Source organism: Rhinolophus ferrumequinum, chromosome 6, assembly GCF_004115265.2.
Source record: "Rhinolophus ferrumequinum isolate MPI-CBG mRhiFer1 chromosome 6, mRhiFer1_v1.p, whole genome shotgun sequence".
Lineage (NCBI taxonomy): Eukaryota > Metazoa > Chordata > Mammalia > Chiroptera > Rhinolophidae > Rhinolophus > Rhinolophus ferrumequinum.
Window position 1 is genome coordinate 43,712,226 of NC_046289.1, and position 20,796 is coordinate 43,733,021.

Consider the following 20,796-nt stretch of genomic DNA (forward strand, 5'->3'; position numbering starts at 1 on the left):
AAATGTAATTTTCTTAAAAAAAGACATTTGTATTTTGCCAAATATCAATGATTAAACCTTTATTTAATTTTTTTTAAATTCAGAAGACAAATTACTATTAGAAATAGGAGGAGAAAACTTTATAAAACATTAAAAACAAAATCTCCATTATCCTGAAGTTTATAAAGAGGTAGATGCAGAAGTGTAATCAGTAAGACTTGTAACTTTCTTATTAGATTATTTCTTCCTTAGTTTGGGAAGAGGAAGAGATTGTTCAACGCTCTCAAGTGAAAACACAAATAGGTTTTGGTTTAATAAGTAAAATAAGATCACTTCATAAACAATTTTTTAAAAACAGCATTATATTATAATCTGTTCTGATACACCTCCTAGCAAACAAAGCAAACTAACTCCCCACCCCCTTTTATTCCTAACAGTAAAAGAAATGTTGCTTTTTTGTGGCTCCAGATTGGACTCCAAAATCAGTAATGTATTCTAAGATCATTCATTTATCAGGTTTAGAGAGGTTTTTATTATCTTTGGACTGTAGCTCTTCTTCAAATCTCATTTTGTTTTCCTCTGTTACTCCTAGAATGACTTCAATATCATTAATGGTGGTCTGTAAATGAACAATAAAAACAATATTTATTACTTAAACACCTCTTACAACTCTTTCCTCCAGCCCCGTGAGAGTTTGCTCCTTTTTAGAATTAAGTATGATTTAGTTAAGTATGGTTCTACCCAAAGTGTGCTCCGTCAGCCAGAACCCATCTACAAATTGTTGGTTATTAGTCTTGATGAAATGAGTACAAAAACTGAGAGTAAGAACTTGGAAACCTTTATAGAAATTTTAATGTCTATTAAACATAATGAAAAAAAAAATGGGCTTCTACTTTATATATCTTTAATTATTTTATTTTATTTTTTTAGTAACTTATTTTTGTTGTATTTTACTAAACTATCGATCCATAATAGGTTGGAAAAAATATAACAAATAGGTCCTTCACTACAGATAATTTGAGAAGCACTGGTCTAGTCTCACTAAAATGATGGCTAGTAGGATGATGGGAGTATTTATTTCTGTTGGTTTAGGGGAGAAAAATGGCACCTTTCTACTTTATTTTATTTAGTTAATTTTTATTGAGGTAGAATTCACATACTATAAAACTCACTCTTATAAAGTGTACAATTCAGTGGTTTTTAGTATATTCACGAGCAACCGTCACTACTGTGTAATTCCAAAATGGTTTTATCACCCCAAATAAAAACTCTACATTCATTAGCAGCCATTCCCTTTTTTCTCCTCCCCTAGCTCCTGGCAACCACTAATCTTACTTTCTGTCTCTATAATTTGCCTACTCTGGACATTTCATATAAATGGAATCATACAATATGTGGTCTTTTGTGTCTGGCTTTTTTCACGTACCATATTGTTTTCAAGATTCACCAGTGTTGTAGCATGAATCAGAAAAAGGAAATGTTGTAGCATTTCCTTTTCATGGCTTAATAATATTCCATTGTATCTATTATCTATTTTTGCTTTGGTTGCTTGCACTTCAGGCATCACATCTAAGAAACCATCGCTAACCACAAGGTCATGAAGATTTACACCTGTGTATTCATTGTATGGAATACTACTCATGTAATACAATGAAATTCACCCATTTATCCGTTGATGGATATTTATGTTGTTTCTATCTTTTGGCTCTTATGAATAATGCCTCTATGAACATTAATGTACAAGTTTTTTATGTGAGCATATGTTTTCAATACACTTGGATATATGTCTAAGGGTGGAATTGCTGGGTCATATGGCAATTTTATGTTTAGCTTGTTGAGGAACTATGAAACTATACACAGCAGTGACACCATTTTACATTCCTACCAGCCATAGAGGAGGGTTCCAGTTTCTTCATATCCTTGCTAACACTTGCTATTGTCTGTCTTTTTTATTGTCGCCTCCTTAGGTGTGAAATGGTGTCTTATTGTGGTTTTGATTTGCATTTTCCTAAAGGCTAATGATGTTGAACATCTCTTCATGTGCTTATCGGCCATTTGTATATCTTCTTTGAAGAAATGTCTATTCAAACCACTTTTAAGTTGGGTTATTTGTCTTTCTGTTGTTGAGTTGTAAAAGTAGTTTATATACCGTGGACACTAGAGCCTTATCAGACATTATATGATTCACAAATATTTTCTTCTGTTCTGTAAGTTGTCTTTTCACTTTCTTGGTAGTACCCTTTGATGCACAAAAGTTTTTAATTTTGATGAAGTCCAACTTACTATTTCTACTTTGGTTGCTTGCATTTAAGGTATCATATCTAAGAAACCATTGCTAAACACAAGGTCGTGAAGATTTATACCTATATTTTCTTCTAAGAGTTTTGATACTTAAATTTAGGTTTTTGATGGATTTTTACTTAATTTTTATATATGTTGTGAAATAGAGGTGCAACTTCGTACAGGGGCGTATCCTTTGTCCCAGCACCATTTGTTTAAAGGACTTCTTTTCCCTTGACTTGTTTTGGCACCCTTGCTGAAAATCAGTTCACTATAAATGTATGGGTTTATTTTGGATCCTCAATTCTATTTCCTTGATCTTATGTCTATTCTTTTGCCTATACTGCTCATGCTGATTACTGTAGATTTGTAGTAAGTTTTAAAATCAAGAAGTGTGATTCCATTAACTTTGTTCTTTTTCAAGATTGTTTTGACTATGTCCCTTCATTTCCCTGTGAATGTTAGGATCGTCTTGTACATTTCTACAATAAGGCCAGCTGGGATTTTGTTAGGAATTGCATTGAATCTGTGGATCAACTTGGGGAGTATTGTCATCTTAACAGTATTAAGTCTTCCGTTCCATGAACACAGAATATCTTTCCATGTATTTGGGACTTCTTTCTTTTACAATATTTTGTAGTTTTCAGTGGACAGATCTTGTACTTTTGTTAAATTTATTCCTAAGTATTTTATTCTTTTTAATGCTATTGTAAAGGATTAAATTTTTTAAAAAATTTTCAGATGTTCATTGCTAGTGTATAGAAATACAATTGATTTTTGTATATTGATCTTGGGTCCTACAATCTTGCTGATCTTGTTTATTAGTTCTAATAGATTGTTTCTGGGTTCTTTAGGGTTTTGTATATATAAGATTATGTCATCTGTGATTAGAGATAATTTTATTTTTTTCTTTGCAATCTGTTTTGTATGACTTTTATTTCTTTTTCTTGCCTAATTGCTTTGGCTAGAACCTCCAGTACAATGATGAATTATTAGCTATACATTGACAGACTATACTGATTATGTGCACATAGGCTCAGAATTTTGCTCATAGCAGTAATAGGTGAAATGATGCTAGCTAGCAGGAACTTAGGATATCAATGATGAACATAGATCTTTAGGACCAGTGTAAGTTGATGTAGCGCTGGGCCTGTTTTTATTGAATATTCTCAATCGTGGGAAAAGCGGGGGTCAATCTTGCAACTCATAAAAATCACATTGAAGAGTAAAGCATTATTAGCATTGTTACTGTTACTAGAGGGACCAGGTCCTAGCTCAAGGAAAAAACATATTAAAAAATTATACGTTTATCAAGGTTTTGTTGGGCTTTCCATTTAAGAGAAAAATGAATGTGGTTTCCAACTGAGCCTTTTGAGTTACTTGCCCCATTCAAACATGATGAAGGCTCAGGCTGGGAATCAGAGGCAAACCTTGGTGATCAATACCAAATCCAGTTCCTCTCTATTCATTTGGTATTTCAAAAACTCTCGGACAAATCCTGCTCCTGTTTTCTAGAATTTGGAGACAGCTAGTCAATTACACATGACTGGGTTACCTGAACCAACCTCTTTAAAGGCCATGTGGAAGTTTCAAAGGTTAGCGATGAAACATCGGCCCCACTTTGGAGAAACAGGGTGGAGCGAATGGCTCACGTATGTGCTGAGGGTCCTTTTCGTTTCCTCCCTACACACATTGTCCTCCCTGGTCTCAGAACATCTCTGGCTCTAGAAACGTGGGCTTGCTAAGAATCCCTAGCCAGACAGTGAACTCTAGGTAGATGACATTCAGGATTTTTGGTTGTGCCAGTCTCTCTTTTGGCCCCATCGTGACATTTCAACTCCCCCTCCAATATCAGAAGGCCCTATTGTGTTGTAAGCCTGGGTTTGGAAATGGTAGCAAGTTAAAAGAGTCTATATTTCAAAGAAAAACTTTCAAACTATTAAATTTAACTAACAGGTTCAGTGGGAACCTTACAGTATTGACCCTGCACATTGTAAAAATGTACTGCTTACAATAAAAAAAAAATGGTTTAGCACTTGTTTACAATACAGCATGAGGTATTGTCAGCCCTTGTATAGAAATTAACCAGGATCGTTAGTTAATTAACACCTCACCTTAAAATTGGTCTCGCCTTGCATATTAGGTGCTGATATTTCTTGATGGATGATGAAGAGATGGCGAGCAAAGGTCATGAGGACCCCCTGGAGATCCGCACCGATTGTTCTGTTAATGATAGCCAAACAAATGAGTTTACCAACATTTCCCCCCACATGCTTAAAAACAATCACCCTTTCATTTGTGCCTGTCTGGTGATGGAATTTAATGAGTATTTTCAATCTCACAAGGTGGCAATCTTCAGGGAGATATGAAGGATGAGGCTTCATTTTAACTTGTCGACAAAAAGGATTTGTGCAATAAATATTTTTTTATTAATCAACGTAGCAGAATATAGGAAGAGGTTCAGTCATTCCTAGCAAAAGGCTACCACTGAGCTAGGACAGTAGTATTAGCTCATTTAAAAAATCGTTTAAGTTAGAGTAAGAGAATTGTTGCTAAGCGTACTTCATGCCAAACAATTCCCTTGTCCACATCTGCCCCTCAGTATTATTTTCTATTTCATGTATTCAAGTGATTCCTGCTATTTATGAGTGCAACCCATCCACATTCAGAGGAGAAGGCGCCCCATTCATGGTCAGTCGTCTTTATAAAGCTGAACACACATTTTCAGTATTTCAGAGATGACTTGCAAGCCGTCCTGTAGAATTGTACTGTGGTCAGTGAACAGCGCCAAACAACTTGGCCATTGCAAGTTTTTAATTTAGGAACAAAACTCCAGGGTGTTTTTTTCTAGTTATTTTTCAAACTTTCTTTATTCAAGGCAAAGAAAAGATTAAATGAATGGGTTAATTTTTTAAAAAATTGTTCTGTCCTGAGGGATTGAACCTAAAGAGCTAGCTGCCCCTTAAGGCAGCTGCGAAAAACTTTGGGATTACTTCTTTCCTAGTGTTACTTGTAAAATAAGTCACCTTAGAGTCTAAGGCTTAGACCTTTTGGAATGGCTGCCTTCCAATCTGATTGGGCTTTCCCTTGGGTCAGGGTGGGAGTAGAAAGTTTCCCAGGCCCCAAGACACGAGACCAGAGCTCTTTGTCCTGCCACTGACTTTGTGACTTGGGGGGAAGTTACTTAACCTCTCTGGGTCTCCATTTCTTTATTTCTGAAATGAAGGAATGGGACTAGATCGGTGCTTCCAAACTTTTTGAGTTACGTTTCCCAAATCCAAGGAATGCCCACCCCCACCCCTTATAGCTGCTAATCATTAATACCTCTTCTTTTAAGAGAATAAATAACAGCCAAAGGCAACTTCAGAGTCAATCATTTAAAGAAGGGATTTGTATCTTATTGCCACAGGGTCAGAACGCATCAGACCCTGGCTGCTTCTAAAACAGCAGATTCCTGGGCTCTACCCCAGATCAACAAAATCAGACTCTTTGGGTTTGGGATCCAGGAATGTGTAGTTTCCCCAAATGACTCCCCGCCCCCATGATTCTTATTTATACTAAAGATTGCAACCCATACTTCAAATAAATTATAGGTGTGTGTGCGCATGTGTGTGTACAATGCAGGGGTCCACGTATGGATTTGTGTCCTTTTCACCATCCCTCCTCAGCCTGCAGGGGTTTACGGTTCCCAGATCGGAAACCAAGAGGCTGGATGGACTTGACAGCCCCTCCCTGTAATTAATTCATTTCTAGAATTTCCTTCACTTTCCTTTCCCTTTAATTTCTCCTCAAGATCCACTATTCCAAGAAATATCCCATTATAAATGGAGTTGGCATGAAGTTATCCTGGCAAAGCGAAACCACAAAATTCTGGTCTGTAAGGGCATCCTATCTTGGAGTCCTCACCTTTCCTAAAGAGGGGGCCAACTAACATTCTTCACCCAATGTGACCTGATTGCAATGAAGCCAAACAAAACCCAGCCATCTCATGAAAAGCCTCTCCTTAAAGCTCCAGAGAAAATTAGGCAACACAAAGAAGAAACAAAACACACTTATACCTGCTCATCTTTTCTTTTTCAATAAGAGTTATAGAAAATGAGGGCTGTCTCCTGGCTGTTGTCCATTAAATGATCTATTCCTAAATTCCTGACATACTAGTTGTAATTCCACGTTCTTATACTCAAGAAAACACAACTAGATGCAAGTGAGAATTTCAGGGATAATTTTGAATACTATCTGACATTCAGAAAAAGTAAATTAATGAACTCGGTACAAACTTGCACAAGCAGTGATGTATCTTACAATAGGCTGAGAACCTCTGTATTCCATAAAAGGGCTCCCTACACAAGGTGGCCACACAGTGTAGTCATTGCTGGTGTGGAGAACACTGGTGTCAGGATCAGGAGACACAATCCACTGTGTGATCCTGGCAAATCACATCCCCTCTCTAAGCCTCAGTACTCACTCTATACTGTGAGGGTCAGGTAAGCCCCACAATCCTTCCTTGCTCTAATGGTCTCCAGTTCTATGACTGCAGTAAGGGATGAGAATAAGACGGGACAGCAAACGGTAGACAAGGTCATAGAGAACCTTTAAGGAGGCCCGTGTTCATAGGTAGGATGTGTGAGTAGCAATACCATCTGGAAGGTACCCCAGTAGGACGGTTTCTAGCACCAAAGCTAGTCTGCAGTCAGGGCATCCTTGTCTGAAATGTCAGGTGCAGGTGTAGGGACAACTGGGCAGATTCCTCTTGGTCTAATTATTCATTCTCTAGGTTTCAGCATCAAGTCAGCCTTGCTGCTCAGTTTGATAATTGAGGCTTTCCTTTTTCACAAACCAGTCCCTTCTTCTATCTCCTAAATTCTGTGATGGCTTTCCTCTTGCCTGGGTCCTCCATCCCCTAGTACCACCTGGATAAAGCTTCCTGGGGCCCAGACTTCAGGAACTCTGCCTCTGCCCTGTTCATACCGTCCTTATCTTATCCCATCAGTTCTAGGCTACACGTCCTGCCTCTGCTGAGCTACATCACCTGCAGATGGCTTCCCTTCATGGCATGGCCTTGCCAAGCTGGGTCTCTAAAAGCAGCCTCTTTTTTGAGCTCCTATGATTGCGCTCCCTCCACCTAGCCCTCAGGTTGTCCTTTTACTCTTTGTAGTTGCAACTATCCCGATGCTGCAACCTGCTTGCTTCTTGGGATGACATCCAAGCACATGAACCCCCTGGTGTTTTGCTTGCCTGGTGCTCTCCTCCCCTCTTGAAGGGCACGCGCCCCTTTCAGCCTCACACCCCACGCCTCAGCGTTTGTCTAGTTCCAGTACCAGCCCAGCTTGCCCTCTGCAGTGTACCTTTCATGCCAGGCAGTGCTGGTAAAGTGAAGGTCATGTCTTTGTTCTGATTTCTAGTTCTTGTACTTAATTAACCCATTGTCTGAATTCCTGAGCTCAGAAGCACACTTGGGCCTTGAACCTCACCTGCTTAATTAGAGGCATAACTCTGGAAAATATGAATTTCTCATTCCCTACGTTGCCACCTTCAAATCCAGTTGAGTGCTTGGTGCTGCCAGGCCTAGTAACTGCCTGGTGGCCTATGTCCTGCCACAGCCTTGGCATCAAAATGACAAGTTTGGAGGGAGTGAAACAGGAAACACCTCATCTCTGGTGTTCTGGTGACTGGTAAGCTGCCGCTCCCCTTTCCTGGCTTATCAGCAGTTAACGTGCTAAACCATATTTACTTGTTTACTTATTTACTGAGTGTGCCTCCCACCACCATGGCAGCTTCATGAGGCCAGGGACTTGTCTTGTGGTTCATTACCGTCCTCGTATGCCCAACCCCTAGAACTGTGCCTGGCACAGTTGGCTAAATGCTTTTGGATTTTTTTCATAGGTCTGCGTAGGGCAGGGAGGGGAGCTGAAGGACAGAATAAGACTGGGAATCAATTTGGATAATTAATTATACTTATGAACCCCTGCTGACACATCTAAAGTCATTTTATGAACTACTTGAAGATCTAAATAAAATAAGATAGGCTTCCAATAAATCAGCATGCTGGTTAAAATGTATGAGAAGCATCGTTCTTGTTAGTGGTTATAGTCTATTTTCTCAGCTTATTACATCTCATAGACACACTTCATACTCACAACATTCCCAACCTGTCTCTCTTCAGGTGTTCATATAATATAAAAACAGTTCCTTGTCTGTCCTATAAAATTTAAATGGGGAGAAAAGAAATAGCATATTATGTTGGAAACAAAGTAAAGAAAATGTACCACACTAAGACCACTCAGACGGATTTGAATTGAAATTGAGAACTACATGCAAATATTGTGAGAAGCACATTTGGAAAGCTGTCTCCAGATTATGGAGTAAATATGTTCTAGGACAGTGTTTTTTTTAAAATTGCAATATAATTTACATACAACACTGTATAAGTTGAAGGTGTACAACATGTTGATTTGATATATTTACATATTATAATACGATGACCACTGTCCCTTAGCTATGACCTCTAGCACGTCACATAATTATGACTTTGTAGTGATGAGAACACATGAGATCTAGTCTTTTAGCAGTTTTGAAGTATGTAATCCAGTGTTGCATTAGATCTCCAGAACTTAGTCATCTTCTGGGTGAACATTTGTGCCCTTAGACAATATATCTCCAGTTCTCGCCTCTCCTCTGCCCCTTGTAACCACCGTTCTATGGGTTTGGCCTTTTGATTCCACATACAAACGACATCATATAGTATTTGTCTTTATCGGGCTTATCCCATTTAGCATAATGTGCTCAAGGTCTATCCATGTTGTCGCAAATGGCAGGATTTCCTTCTTTCTCACGGCTGAATAATATGCCATTGTACGTGTGTACACCACATCTTCTTTACCTATTCATCCCTCATTGGACACCTAGGTTGTTTCCATATCTTGGCTATTTTGAATAATGCTGCAGTGAACATGGGGGTACAGATATCTCTTTGAGATGGTGATTTTGTTTCCTTTGGACTCATACCCAGAAGTGAAATTGCTGGATCATATTGCTGGTAGTTGTAGTTTTAAGTTTTTGAGGAACCTCCGTGCTGTTTGCCACAGTGGCTGCACCAACTTCCAATCCCACCAACAGTGCACGAGTTTCCCTTTTCTCCACAACCTCAACAACACCTGTTACCTCGTGGCTAGGACAAGGTGTTCTTAGAAGTCAGATCCTCAAAATACCTGCATCAGGATCTTCTGGTGTGCTTGTTAAAAAGGCGCTTGCATGGGCCTCATCCAAGCTCAGGAGCATTGGGAGCGAATCTGCCTTTTAGCTCAATTCCTAGTAGGTGATTCTCATGCACGTCAAAATTTGAAAACCCCTGTTCTAAGAGCAATGGGTAAAAAAATATAGAGACGCAATTTGTTGTGTGGAAAAGAATTTGTACTTCAATGGAAAACTCTGTGTTGTCTGTGGCATACCCTATTTCTTTGATTCTATGGGAGATATTTTTACAGCTCTGTAAGTTGAGGTGACTGAGAGACAACAAATTCTGTCCAGTCTGGTAGAGGTTCAGTTGATTTTTCCTTTCCTGCTCTCCTGCGGTAAAACCAGTTTTGTGTCTATTTGCATATTCATTTCAAAATTCCTGATCCGGTTTTTTGGGATTCTTTTTGGTACTGGTTATAACATCTGCCTAATTCTTCTCTGTTAAATAAAATCTTTATCATGGGTTTAATTTTGTATCTGTATGAGAGGCATGATTTTATTTTATTTTTTTTGAAAATGATCTTTTAACAGGTTTCTCCACATACATAAGAGTTAACACTGGAGTTGTACAATAGTGGAAATGGCTGCCCCATGAAGTTGTGAACTTTTCATCTCTGGAAATACAAAGAGAATATGACATTTTGGGGATTTGGTAAAAGATATTACATGCTAGAATTGTGACGGCCTGCTAAGTCCCCCTTGTATCAGGAAATCGGCGCATTAGCACAGATAGTGTTCTCTGCACATTAGAATCATCTGAGTAATTTAAAATAAATAATGCCTGGGTTCTACCACCAGAAATACTGATTTATTAGTTATTATTTAATAGTTGGTCTGGAGTGGGTCCTGGGTACAGTGCCATGCGGAGCCATATTGGAACCCGAGGCAAAGGAAACAATTAGCACGTTTTAATATAAAATGTTGATATTTTGCTCATCATGGATTTTCTGCATGAGCTTTTATTTTTAACACATTGCATTACAATATTATTTGTCTTTATTACTAATGGTTGTGTGTGCATGCGCGCTCTCTTAAATTTTGTGCTCTGCCTCGCCGCAATCCCTAGCCCTGCCTCGGCCGCTGCACTTTGTAAAGCTCCTCACTCAGCTCATTCTAACGGGCAGCCAGGGTCGAGAACCACTGATTAGTTGATCAGTATGGTGTCTTACATTCTATACTGTGCTGTCCTACACGGGAGCCCCTTGCCACACGGGGCGACGGAGAACTGGAAATATCAGCAGTCAAAATTGAGATGTGCTGTAGCTTTCAAAGATTTAGTACAAACAAAGTAAGTTATCGCAATAATTGTATACTCATTACATATTGAAATGATAATATTAATTTTCTGTTTGGGGAGCATCCTTTTCTTGATACTGATTTCTGAATCAGCCAGGTGGGCGAAGTTCTGCTGCAGTAATTAAAAAAAAAAAGCAAACAACTCTTAGTTGTTTATAACAACCAACATGTGGTTCATGCTTATGCTCCATTTCCCACGAGGGTTGGCATGGGTCTCCGGTCACTGTTGGTGACACTCAGGGACCCAGGGGGAAGGCGGCTCCATCTCAATGTGCTTCCATGATTTCCAAGGCCGGAAAAGGATATGGCAACTCAGGAAGTGGCTCTTAAAGGTTTCAACACAGAAAGGACATCTATCACTTCTGTTCATATCTCACTGGCCAAGCCAAGTTACTTGGCTCCGCCAGGCTGCAGGGAGAGGGCCGAGTGTATTTGTGTTATGTGCCTGGGAGGAGGAGCATCGGAATATTTTGAACGGCACTAATGATTGCCAGCATGGCAATGTCCTCGCCTGAGGAAATGATTGCTGGCGGGTGTGGAGCGATTTAGGACCATGGCACACTGCCTACGTATGTGTGAGACCAGCCCTGCCCCACGCTGTCACAGGCTGTAAACATGACACTTCCCTCCATATGGCTTTCATTGCAACTTCATTTCATTAGGAAATCAGTGGGGGTATTTTGTAGCATTACAGAGACACCAGGAATGGGACCCACTAAGTTGCTTACACGCTCAGCAACGCTTCCTTCCAATATGCAGCAAGGAAAAATAAACTCATAGGGTGATCTCATTTCCCTTTTTGTTTCTCCCTGAGATGTTGGACAAGAAACATCATTTAAAATTCTGTGAAAATAATGGGAAGAAAAACATAATGTTGAGAATGATTTTTTAGGACTCTCCTTTTGGTAGCACTGACAATGCTGTATTGTTAATATTGCTTTCTCTTCTGGAAAGAACACCCACATTAAATTTGAGCAAGAATGGGAGCAGGTAGCAGAGGTGACCCTGGTCTTCCTTTTAGACGCAGCATAACTCACGGAGGCAATAAAAGTTTAGAGAAGTTAATTGTTAAGCATAGCTTTTTTTTTTTTTCTTTTGCAAGGTAGAGGTAGTCATGGGGGGCTCTGGACAAGTTTGCGCTTCTTTAGCTGAGGAATACGTTAGGGGGACCTACGTGGAATAGTCTATTTCCAATGGTTCCCAGGATTCTTGGATTGGGTTGGTGATAATATTTTAGAATATACAGGGCCCTTGGGGAGGAAAAGGCGCATAGAGGACAGCTTGGTGTAAGAAAAAGAATCATGTTTGACTTTATGGACAATTACGGATTCAAATGTCAGTTCCACAGAAGGCCTGGCTGTGTGATTTGGGGAAGTGCTAAACTCTTTGAGCTTAATCTCCTCAGTGTGATGTGCTAGAAATAATAGCTTCTTACAGGAGAGACAAGATTAAAGAGATAATGAAGTAATAGGGCCAGTGCATAACAGGTGCTCTGTAAATGCGGGTTCATCTACCTGCCTCTCTGAGACAGGCAGTTAAGAAAATAAGGGCAGAGCTCTGAGCAGGGATGGACCCTGGGGTCTGAAAACATGAGAACCCATGTCTGGAAAACCAGAGCGAGGATACTATTGAAGAATTTCCAAATTTTCCAAGTAGTCACACGACTCCTGTCTCTCAGGTGTTTAGGGCTCCGTTTCTTCTTCTATCTTTCTTCTTGTACTTCTGTTTATTATTTGCTCTTTTTCTTTCTGTTTATCCCCTCCTCCTCATTTTAAAAAATGGATTCTTCTAGTCTCTAGATTTTATCCTCTCTCTTCTTCTGTTATTTTATTCTTTTCATATTGTTCTGTCACTCCATTGCCCCCAATCCATATTTCTCTTTCTCTCCCATTTCGTCTCTCATCCTTTACAAGTTGTTGAGCACGTGTGCCCTGGAGGCAGAGTTGCATCTTCAGTGCCTCCTGCCCCTTTCTGTAGTTCTTCTCAACTCCTCCCTCTGTACCGTCACTGTTTCCCCTGGGCCATGGTAGTCTGTTTCCCCTACTCAAATTTGTTCTTGGAAGTGAATCTGATCAACTCAGAACCACGAAGGTATAAATAACTTATAAAATTTGGTGCCTTATTTTTCCCAGGAGTAGTAGAACTTCAATCAAGTAGAAAGCCTTTAGTCAAAGAAATAAATCTCTAATAATAATTTCAGGCAATAGAAAGTTATGGAGCATGTTTTCTTTTAGGCAGGAGACGTCCCCTGCCACATATGCCTATTCATAGAGCTTGTTCTGCTTTGATATTTTAGAAGGAAAGAAAAGAAATAGATTCAGATAAAGCTTGAGTTAGATTTAGCCACCTTCTGGTACATGGAAGGGTTTCAGTTTAGTCGGTTTGGGGCTAAAAACTACTTAATTCCAAAGGGATTGTGTTGAGCAGATGCAACAATTAATTTCAGGTAAATCAGTTCAGTCTGGCTTTTCTCATTCTTTCTATATTTTACCAATTTTAATGTAATTTGCAAGGGAATATGAGCTGCATTATACATGTTTGCAAACAGCACGAACCAATCTAACCCAAGGGCCTCATGCACCCTGAACAGTGAGTGCCCTGCAGGGTGGTGGAGATTGCCAAGTGTCAGTCAGGCCATTCTATTCACGCTTGGCCTTGTGCCTAAGCTAAGGCCTACATGCTTTCTAGGGGCCTCTGAAAAGATTTGACCCCTGAAAAACTGTGTTCTCAAGTACAAAAAATAAAACTTGATAAATGTAGCCCTGAATGTCTGCAAATCGAAACACTCAATCGGTTGGTTATTGCCCAATTCTATGTCATTATCCATACATTACACTTAATGTGACAGGTGAATGTATGTTAATGTGTTTGATGTGATGTGGGAATGGATCTTCCACAAGTGCCAGCGCACGGGTCGGTCAGGTCTTAGAATAGTCATCAGCGTCAGAGATTTGAAAATCTGAATCGAAGTACACAGACGTGAAACGTTCTCAGAGTAACATGAGTCTCTAGGCACAGTACGGAGTTCTAGTCTGGGCAGGAGATGTTACAGCCCGCTTGCTCCCATCTAGCTACATTAAGGGTGAAGCAGCTGGCCAGGGGCCATCCATATCACTGGACATACACCCAAAATGGGGAAAACTTTTAAAAATCAGAACTCTTTCTCGAAAGAAACCACTAAATGTAAGTAGAAGGAAGCTATGGACTGAATTGTGTGTGTCTCCCAAATACACGTGTTGAAGCCCTAACCCCGCTGTGACTGTATTGGAAATAGGGCTTTTAAGGAGGTGATGAAGGGTAAATGAGGTCATTAGGTGAAGCCCTGTTCCGATAGAACTGGTGTCCTTATCAAAGAGGTTACAGACCCCCCAGAGCTCTGTCTATCCTTGCCACGTTGGGACACAACGAGAAGGTGGCCCTCTGCAAGCCAGGAAGAGAGTCCTCCCCAGGAACTGACCTAGCCAGCACCTTCTCCTTGGACTTTCCAGTCTCCAGAGCTGTGAGAAATAAATGTCTGTTGTTTAAGCTACCTCGTCTGTGGTGTTTGTTATGGCAGCCTGAGCTCACTAAGACAGAGGATCGTAACGGATAAGCCACTTTGGGTGGGGTCAGGTTGCTAAGGGCATGCTTCAGGATCCAGAGATGGTCCCCCAAATTCCTCCTAAGTCTGATGAGCTATAGGGCTTTTGCTTTACCAAGGTGGGTGTACCAGTTTGGGGACAGAGTTGAACGTTCCAGGACCAAGCTGCTTTTCTAACCTTCCCCAAGCAGTGCTTATTATCCTTCTTCTAAATACATGTCACACTAATGTGTAAAGTGTATGGAAGGGGCCTCAAATTATTAGCTGCCTAGATTGCCCACAGGCCTATATATGGTCCAATCTTGACCCACTGTGACCTCCGTACCTGAATGTCGTAGCCAATGCCATGGGCCTTACACATCTGGAGGAAAACATAGTGGAAAACCAGTGAGAGATTGTTGTGCCTCAGCTGGGTGCTCATTACTGCATAGCGATGGGTTGCCTGTGACTGGAAAAGACCACAACCGAATGTAAGACTCTTCACAACATATTTAAATAAACTTTTGATTTTAGAATAGTTGTAAATTGACAGAAAAGCTGCAAAGATAATACAGAAATACAGAGAGTTCCTGTATACTCCATATCTAGTTCCCCCATAGTTAACATCTTACATTTCTGTGGTACGCTTGTCACACTTCAGGAACCAAATTGCTACATTACTATAAAGTCTATACTATGTTTCAATTTCACTAGTTATTCCCTAAATTCCGCCCCCCCTTTTTCTTTACCAGGATCCCATCCAAGATACTGCATTATATTTAGTTGTTGTGTCTCCTTAGGTTCTTCTGGGCTGCAACAGTGTTTCACTTTCCTTGTTTTTGATGATCTTGACAGTTTTGAGGAGTACTGATCAGGTATTTTAAATGTCCCTCAACTTGGCTTTGTCTGATGTTTTTCTCATGATTAGACTGGGGTAATGTGTTTTTGAGAGGAGGGCAACCTCGGTCAACTGCCATTTTCATCACCTTGTATCAAGGGTACATGTATCAACACAAGTGATGAGCCCAGTCTCGATCTCTTGGCTAAGGCGGTTTTTGCCAGGTTTCTTGCTGTAAAGATACTTCTCCCCGTTTCTATACTGTACCCGTTGGAAGCAAGTCACAAACTGTAGTCCAACTCCTCGAGAGGACCAATGTTAGAATTTTTATTCCAACTGCTTTCGTTGTTTGGGAAACACCTGTTCTTTTTCTTGCTTGCCTATCAGTGAGAGCTACCCCAAAGAGATCGGTTGCAGTAGGCCTAACGTATTTCAATTATAATATTTCCTAAAAACATTTTAAATTTAATATGTACAAAAGAAAGTACTAGATCCTGGAAGTTTTGTAGCATGTCTTGTAAGATGTGATATTTGCCTTTGCCAACCAGCCATGTTTGTCCTTGGATAACTGGAAATTTGGAGAATGGCATATAGGGTCATGGCCAACCTTCAGGCATAGAAACTGAAGATGCCTGGCCCAGATTTTGAACTTTGGGGACCCTCAGGTGCTGGGCAACCAGGAATAAGAGAAGAAAAGGAAGTGCTGTTGGATCATAAGACCTGACATTATCTATCATGACATTTCAGGTTCTCTCTCCATTTCTGAGATCACCATGCCGTGCTCCTGCCTTCACAATCAAGGCCCAGATGCCTGAGCTTTTGTATATGGAAGTAAACTGTAAATACTCTGGAATTCCATTGTGATTACTGAGCATGTAATTGCATGGTAATTACCATGAATTCACAAGATAATTCCAAGGTTATTTTTGTCTTCTAAACTTGTCTTATGCTGCCATAGTGTATAAACTAGCAAACCCACGATCAGGCCCTAGTCAGCAAGGGAGAGAGGTGGGCAGGCATCTAGTAGCAGGATCCAGCTCAGTGCTCTGTATCTTGGTTCCAAACCATGCAGAAGAGCTTACTGTCCAGTATTACTTGACAGCAAGTAAGGACAGGCTATCCTGAGGTTTCTTCCTCTCTATTGAGACAGATTGCAATTTCCCCTCCTCCCAGACCTCAGCTTGTGATTCATAAGGAATCTGTGATTCATAAGGCAACTGACTTAACTTTGCATAGCCTCAGTTTCCTAATCTGTAAAATGGGTATGATAACCCCTGTCTTCTTTATTTCTTGAGGTTATCATGGAGATCAAGTACGCTCATGTCTGTTTAAAGTATAAAATATTACACAAACAGATAACATCATTTTTAAAAGATTGACTTGTGTAATCTACTCTTCGGATGCTATAAAGTCCATTTAGGTTTGCCAAGGACATCACACTCTAAATGGATTTCATAGCATCAGAAGACTCCTCCATGATCATCTGGCCTGTTCAGTGCTCACTAAAGTCTTGGCCCAGCTCAGAGCAGATTAGAAGCCAGTAGATAATGGCAGTATGCCTGGAAACAACCTCATCACGCAGGAAGTTGAATCCTCCCTTGGAAGAAGAGCTCTCTGTGGCCTCAACCAGAGACTTCTCAGGAATGAGCTTAAGCTGTCTTCTGGGGCTGGATCATTGATTCTCAGCCAAGTGCAAGGCAGGTTGATACTACAATGGTGAGACATTGGCTTTAAAGCCTGACAGACTTAGACGTAAATCCTGGCTTCCACACTTGCTTGCTGAATGACCTTCCACAGATTTCTTAATATCTCTTAACGTCAGTCTCCTTATCTTAAAGCAAGCATAATAACAGTACCTGCCTAATATATTGGTTTGTCTAAAGATTCACGTAAAGCACTTCATTAAAGTACCTGGCATGGAGTCAAGACTCGATACATTTTGGATGTAATTATCATATCATTCTATGCATTATAGTTATCTGCTGGCCTGTTTGTGCCCTTTAATAAACTTGGAGGTCTTTGCTACTCATTCTTATATCCTCTGGGCTTCGTAGAGTATCTGGCACAAAGCAGTTATTTAGTAAAAACTTGCTGAATTAACTTCTAGGTGATTTTTGCTGAAAGTATTAACTGATAGGTGGTGGCTGATGAGGACTTAGGATGTAACCTGTCACAACAATATTACTCCTTTCTGAAAGATGCTACAAGAAAAAGCCCTTTCGATGGAAGGCTATGGTATGGAGGGATGGGCCCTCCTGTGTTCCCTTACAGCACATTCCGCCCCCACCCCAGCACCCCCACTGTCCGTGAAGCGGCCTGGGCCAGGCTTGGTACAGAGCTCCATTCTGTAAGGCCCATAAAATCAAATCTCTCAAGAGGCCTTGGGAATCATTTAGCCCTCCCTTATTTTACAAATGAGGAAACTGAGGCAGAGAGAGGCTCAGAATTCACGACCCTTGGCTTCCAGACCAGTGCTCTTCACTCCGAATTCCCACTGACCACATTTGGAATGTGTGTGAATTCCAGAGGTTAGCCTTTTCTAGTAAAACAAGGGGGGGAAAATAGAAGACAAAATATTACCGGTAGACGTCTAGTTCTATTAAACTACCTTTCTAAATCACAAGCTAACAAGAATGCTTCAAGCCAAATAAAAGAAGCTCGAAATACTCCTTTTCACTGGAGAATATAATTTTGCTTCAGCCACAATTTAAATTGATTTAGTTCTGAGCACCAGCACTCGAAGTGTGGAGCATATTCTATTTTCGCCATGATACTTGTTTTGACAGTGATGCATTTCAGTTGACATAGTTGAAATCCTTATGTAATAAATCTCTGCCTGAAAATTAATCATGTTTATAATATTCTGAGAATTAATAACACCCATTGCTCAAATCATTAACTTAAAAAAGGAGCTTCCAAAATCTGTTCTCGGCAGTAAGGGACCACAAATAAATGAATGTTTGATAAAATAATCCAAGTAGCAGTTTAACAAGCGTAAACTTGAATGTGGTTGCAATAATACAGAACTATTGTTTAAGGGTTGGCAGAGGCTGATGAGGTTCTTATTTCAGTTACGAAGCAGGCATCCACATGCATAATGAACTGCTCTCTGAATTATTAATGTGTTGCTTATTTAGCCTCATCTGTCTAGAAGATAATGTATCCTAACTCTAATGAGTGATTGGTTTTGTACATAATTACAGTAGCAGCAGTAGTGGGGGAACTGTGTGCCTTCAAAGAAGGAGTTCTAAAAATAAAGTCATCACATAAACTTCGTTGTTGTTGCATTCTATCAAAATCAAACCCGAAGCATTTGAGAATTCATAATAAATTACAGGAGACAGAATCATTATTAACATAATTTAACACAAAAGGTTTTACTTAATCATTCATTACAGATCATGTGCTGTTAAAAATGCTTATAAATGACTTGGGTTGTTTTAAGATGTTTGCGAAGACGGTGACTTTTGGCCCCTACCCCATCGTGGTTTGGAGGGGCCACAAAGAGAGAGGAGGAGGAAAAATGGGTAGAAATGGATAACGATTTAGGCCCATTCTGACAGAATGTTACTTAGAAGTTTAAGAGTTGTTGGGCAACTCCTTTTCATTTCTAAAACATGCATGTCTGGGACTCATCCGATGTTGTTTCTGCCTTCTAGTGGTTATTTGTGGAGGACGTTGGAAGCCTGTGCACCTGGTGTAAATGGGTATAAATGACAGTTCTTTGTCACCTGTTTCTGACATGGGACAATAGCTCTTCTTAGAGTCCAGAAAAGTTTTTGCTTTCCCCCTGCACAGCATATTGTTTAAAGGAATAGGCCCAAATGAAGCAGTTTATAGGCGTTAGTTCTGGATGCGCTCTCATTATCATTGTGGTTTCATCTGTTTGGTTCCTTTTTCTTCAGTCTTCAAAGGGGGCTGTCAACTGACTGATTGTAAACCTGACGGCATCTCAGTCTGTTCGCACTTGTTCAGGAAGCTTCAGTTTGGTTGTAAATTGTACTGTGTGTGCAAGTGTGTACGCTTCTTTTCAAAATCGCCTATCACATGTGCACGCGGGTATGGGAGCATGTGTGTGCACACACACACGCACAGTGGCTCCAGTAGAACATCTATTTATCTTCCTAAAACCAAAAGCACTTTCAATTTTTCCTTACATCAGGAAACCTGCATAGCTTTTCTTCGGTGATTGTAGAGACATTTGAATTGTTGAAGATCATAATGCTTTCCTCTTGAGTGCAGGCAATTCCTAAAAGTGTTTAAGACTCTTGATCACAGGAGAATTCCTGTGTGTGGCCTGTAGCTAGGATTGAAACCTATAGGCAAGATGGGGAAAATAGGAGAGTGCTTCTAACTATAAGTACAACTTCTGCTTACAGCCTTCGGAAGCAACATACTTGAATGCAGCAAATTGTCTTTGGAAGTCTCGTATTGAATACTAACTCAGCTTCCAGCTTCCTTTTAGAAATGGCATGGAGTTAGGTTTGCGAAGCCAGAAGGGCTCCAACTTTTCTGCTGTCCCTCCCTCTAGCATTGAACTTCGGTCCCTATAGGTCCCTCTGGTGAGGATGGAGGCCACAGATGGGGTCAGATCTGGGAGATTCTCAGCAAGGACCTGGGACCTGATTAAAATGGGTCTGCTTCTCCTCCCCACTCCAACTCTACTTCTCTTCTCAAGAAGCAAAGAGATCAAGGGGATTTCTGTGAGCCAGGGTACCTCACAGGACAAGTGGATTGAGGAGAAAAAGGCTACTGCCTGAGCCTCCCAAGACCATTTCCAGGCTACCTACCCAAGTGTACTCTGAGTTCCAGCCAAGGAAGGTGCATGTGGGGACCCTGGGCAGAGTCAAACTAGGGTTCTTTAAATCCAGAGGCATTTTTTGGACCCAAAGAGGTTCAGCAGAGAGGCAGGAGATACTGCTTGGAAAAGGTACCTCTAGGGCACCAGTGTGGGGTCCTATTAACCACTGGAATTCCTCTTTTACCTGGTTGATATATTTGGATCTCAAGTAGAGCTTCACTTGCAGAAAGGGTATGAAGCCCACCGTGGCACCAGGCAGAAGAAAGCTTCTGGCAGCTGTCAGAGCAGCTATGGCCAGAGAGCCCCCGCCCCATATCCCACCTACGCGAGGGGCCCTCTACCTTTGTTCTCCTTCCGCATGACCGACCTAGCCCACTGTCCCCACGGCCGACCTAACCCGCTGTTACCCGGGGGTTCTGGGGTTGGTAAACCTCAGCCACCCTAGTGATGGGCTAGAGAGGATGCGGGAAGGCGGTTCATGAGGGGCCTCAGGAGCTCCGCCGGGAAGTTGGGTTTTCCCGCAGATGACAGGAGCCATTTCAAACTCAGAAGCAGGGGAGCGACATGCTCAGACTTGCGTTTCACCTTGACCACCTTGACTGCGTGTTCGTTTAGGCTGAAGGAGAGACGGGAGGCAGGGAATCTTAGTGAGAGGCTGTTCCAGTACGAGGGTGAGACGATGAAAGCCGGAACTAAGGCCGTGTCTTCAAGGAGGGGGAGGAGAGGCCGGAGTTGAGGCATTTTACGTAGCAGCGGCATCAGCATGAGCTGGCTGCCGACTGGATGTGGGGGAGGGGGGTGTCCGAT

At 41.0% G+C, this 20,796-nt stretch overlaps 1 protein-coding gene across 1 annotated transcript in view; it reads right to left on the reverse strand.

Moving 5' to 3' along the window:
• Positions 1-360: 360 nt before the first annotated feature.
• IQCH (IQ motif containing H) overlaps positions 361-20,796 on the reverse strand; it is a 188,010-nt gene continuing 167,574 nt past the window's right edge. Inside the window, exons 21-24 of the mRNA XM_033108542.1 lie at positions 14,697-14,819; positions 8,397-8,458; positions 4,374-4,482; positions 361-598 (exon numbers count right to left, since the gene is read on the reverse strand). Of these exons, the coding sequence (XP_032964433.1) occupies positions 485-598; positions 4,374-4,482; positions 8,397-8,458; positions 14,697-14,819 (408 nt within the window). The 3' untranslated portion in view covers positions 361-484. The remainder of the gene's footprint in view (positions 599-4,373; positions 4,483-8,396; positions 8,459-14,696; positions 14,820-20,796) is intronic.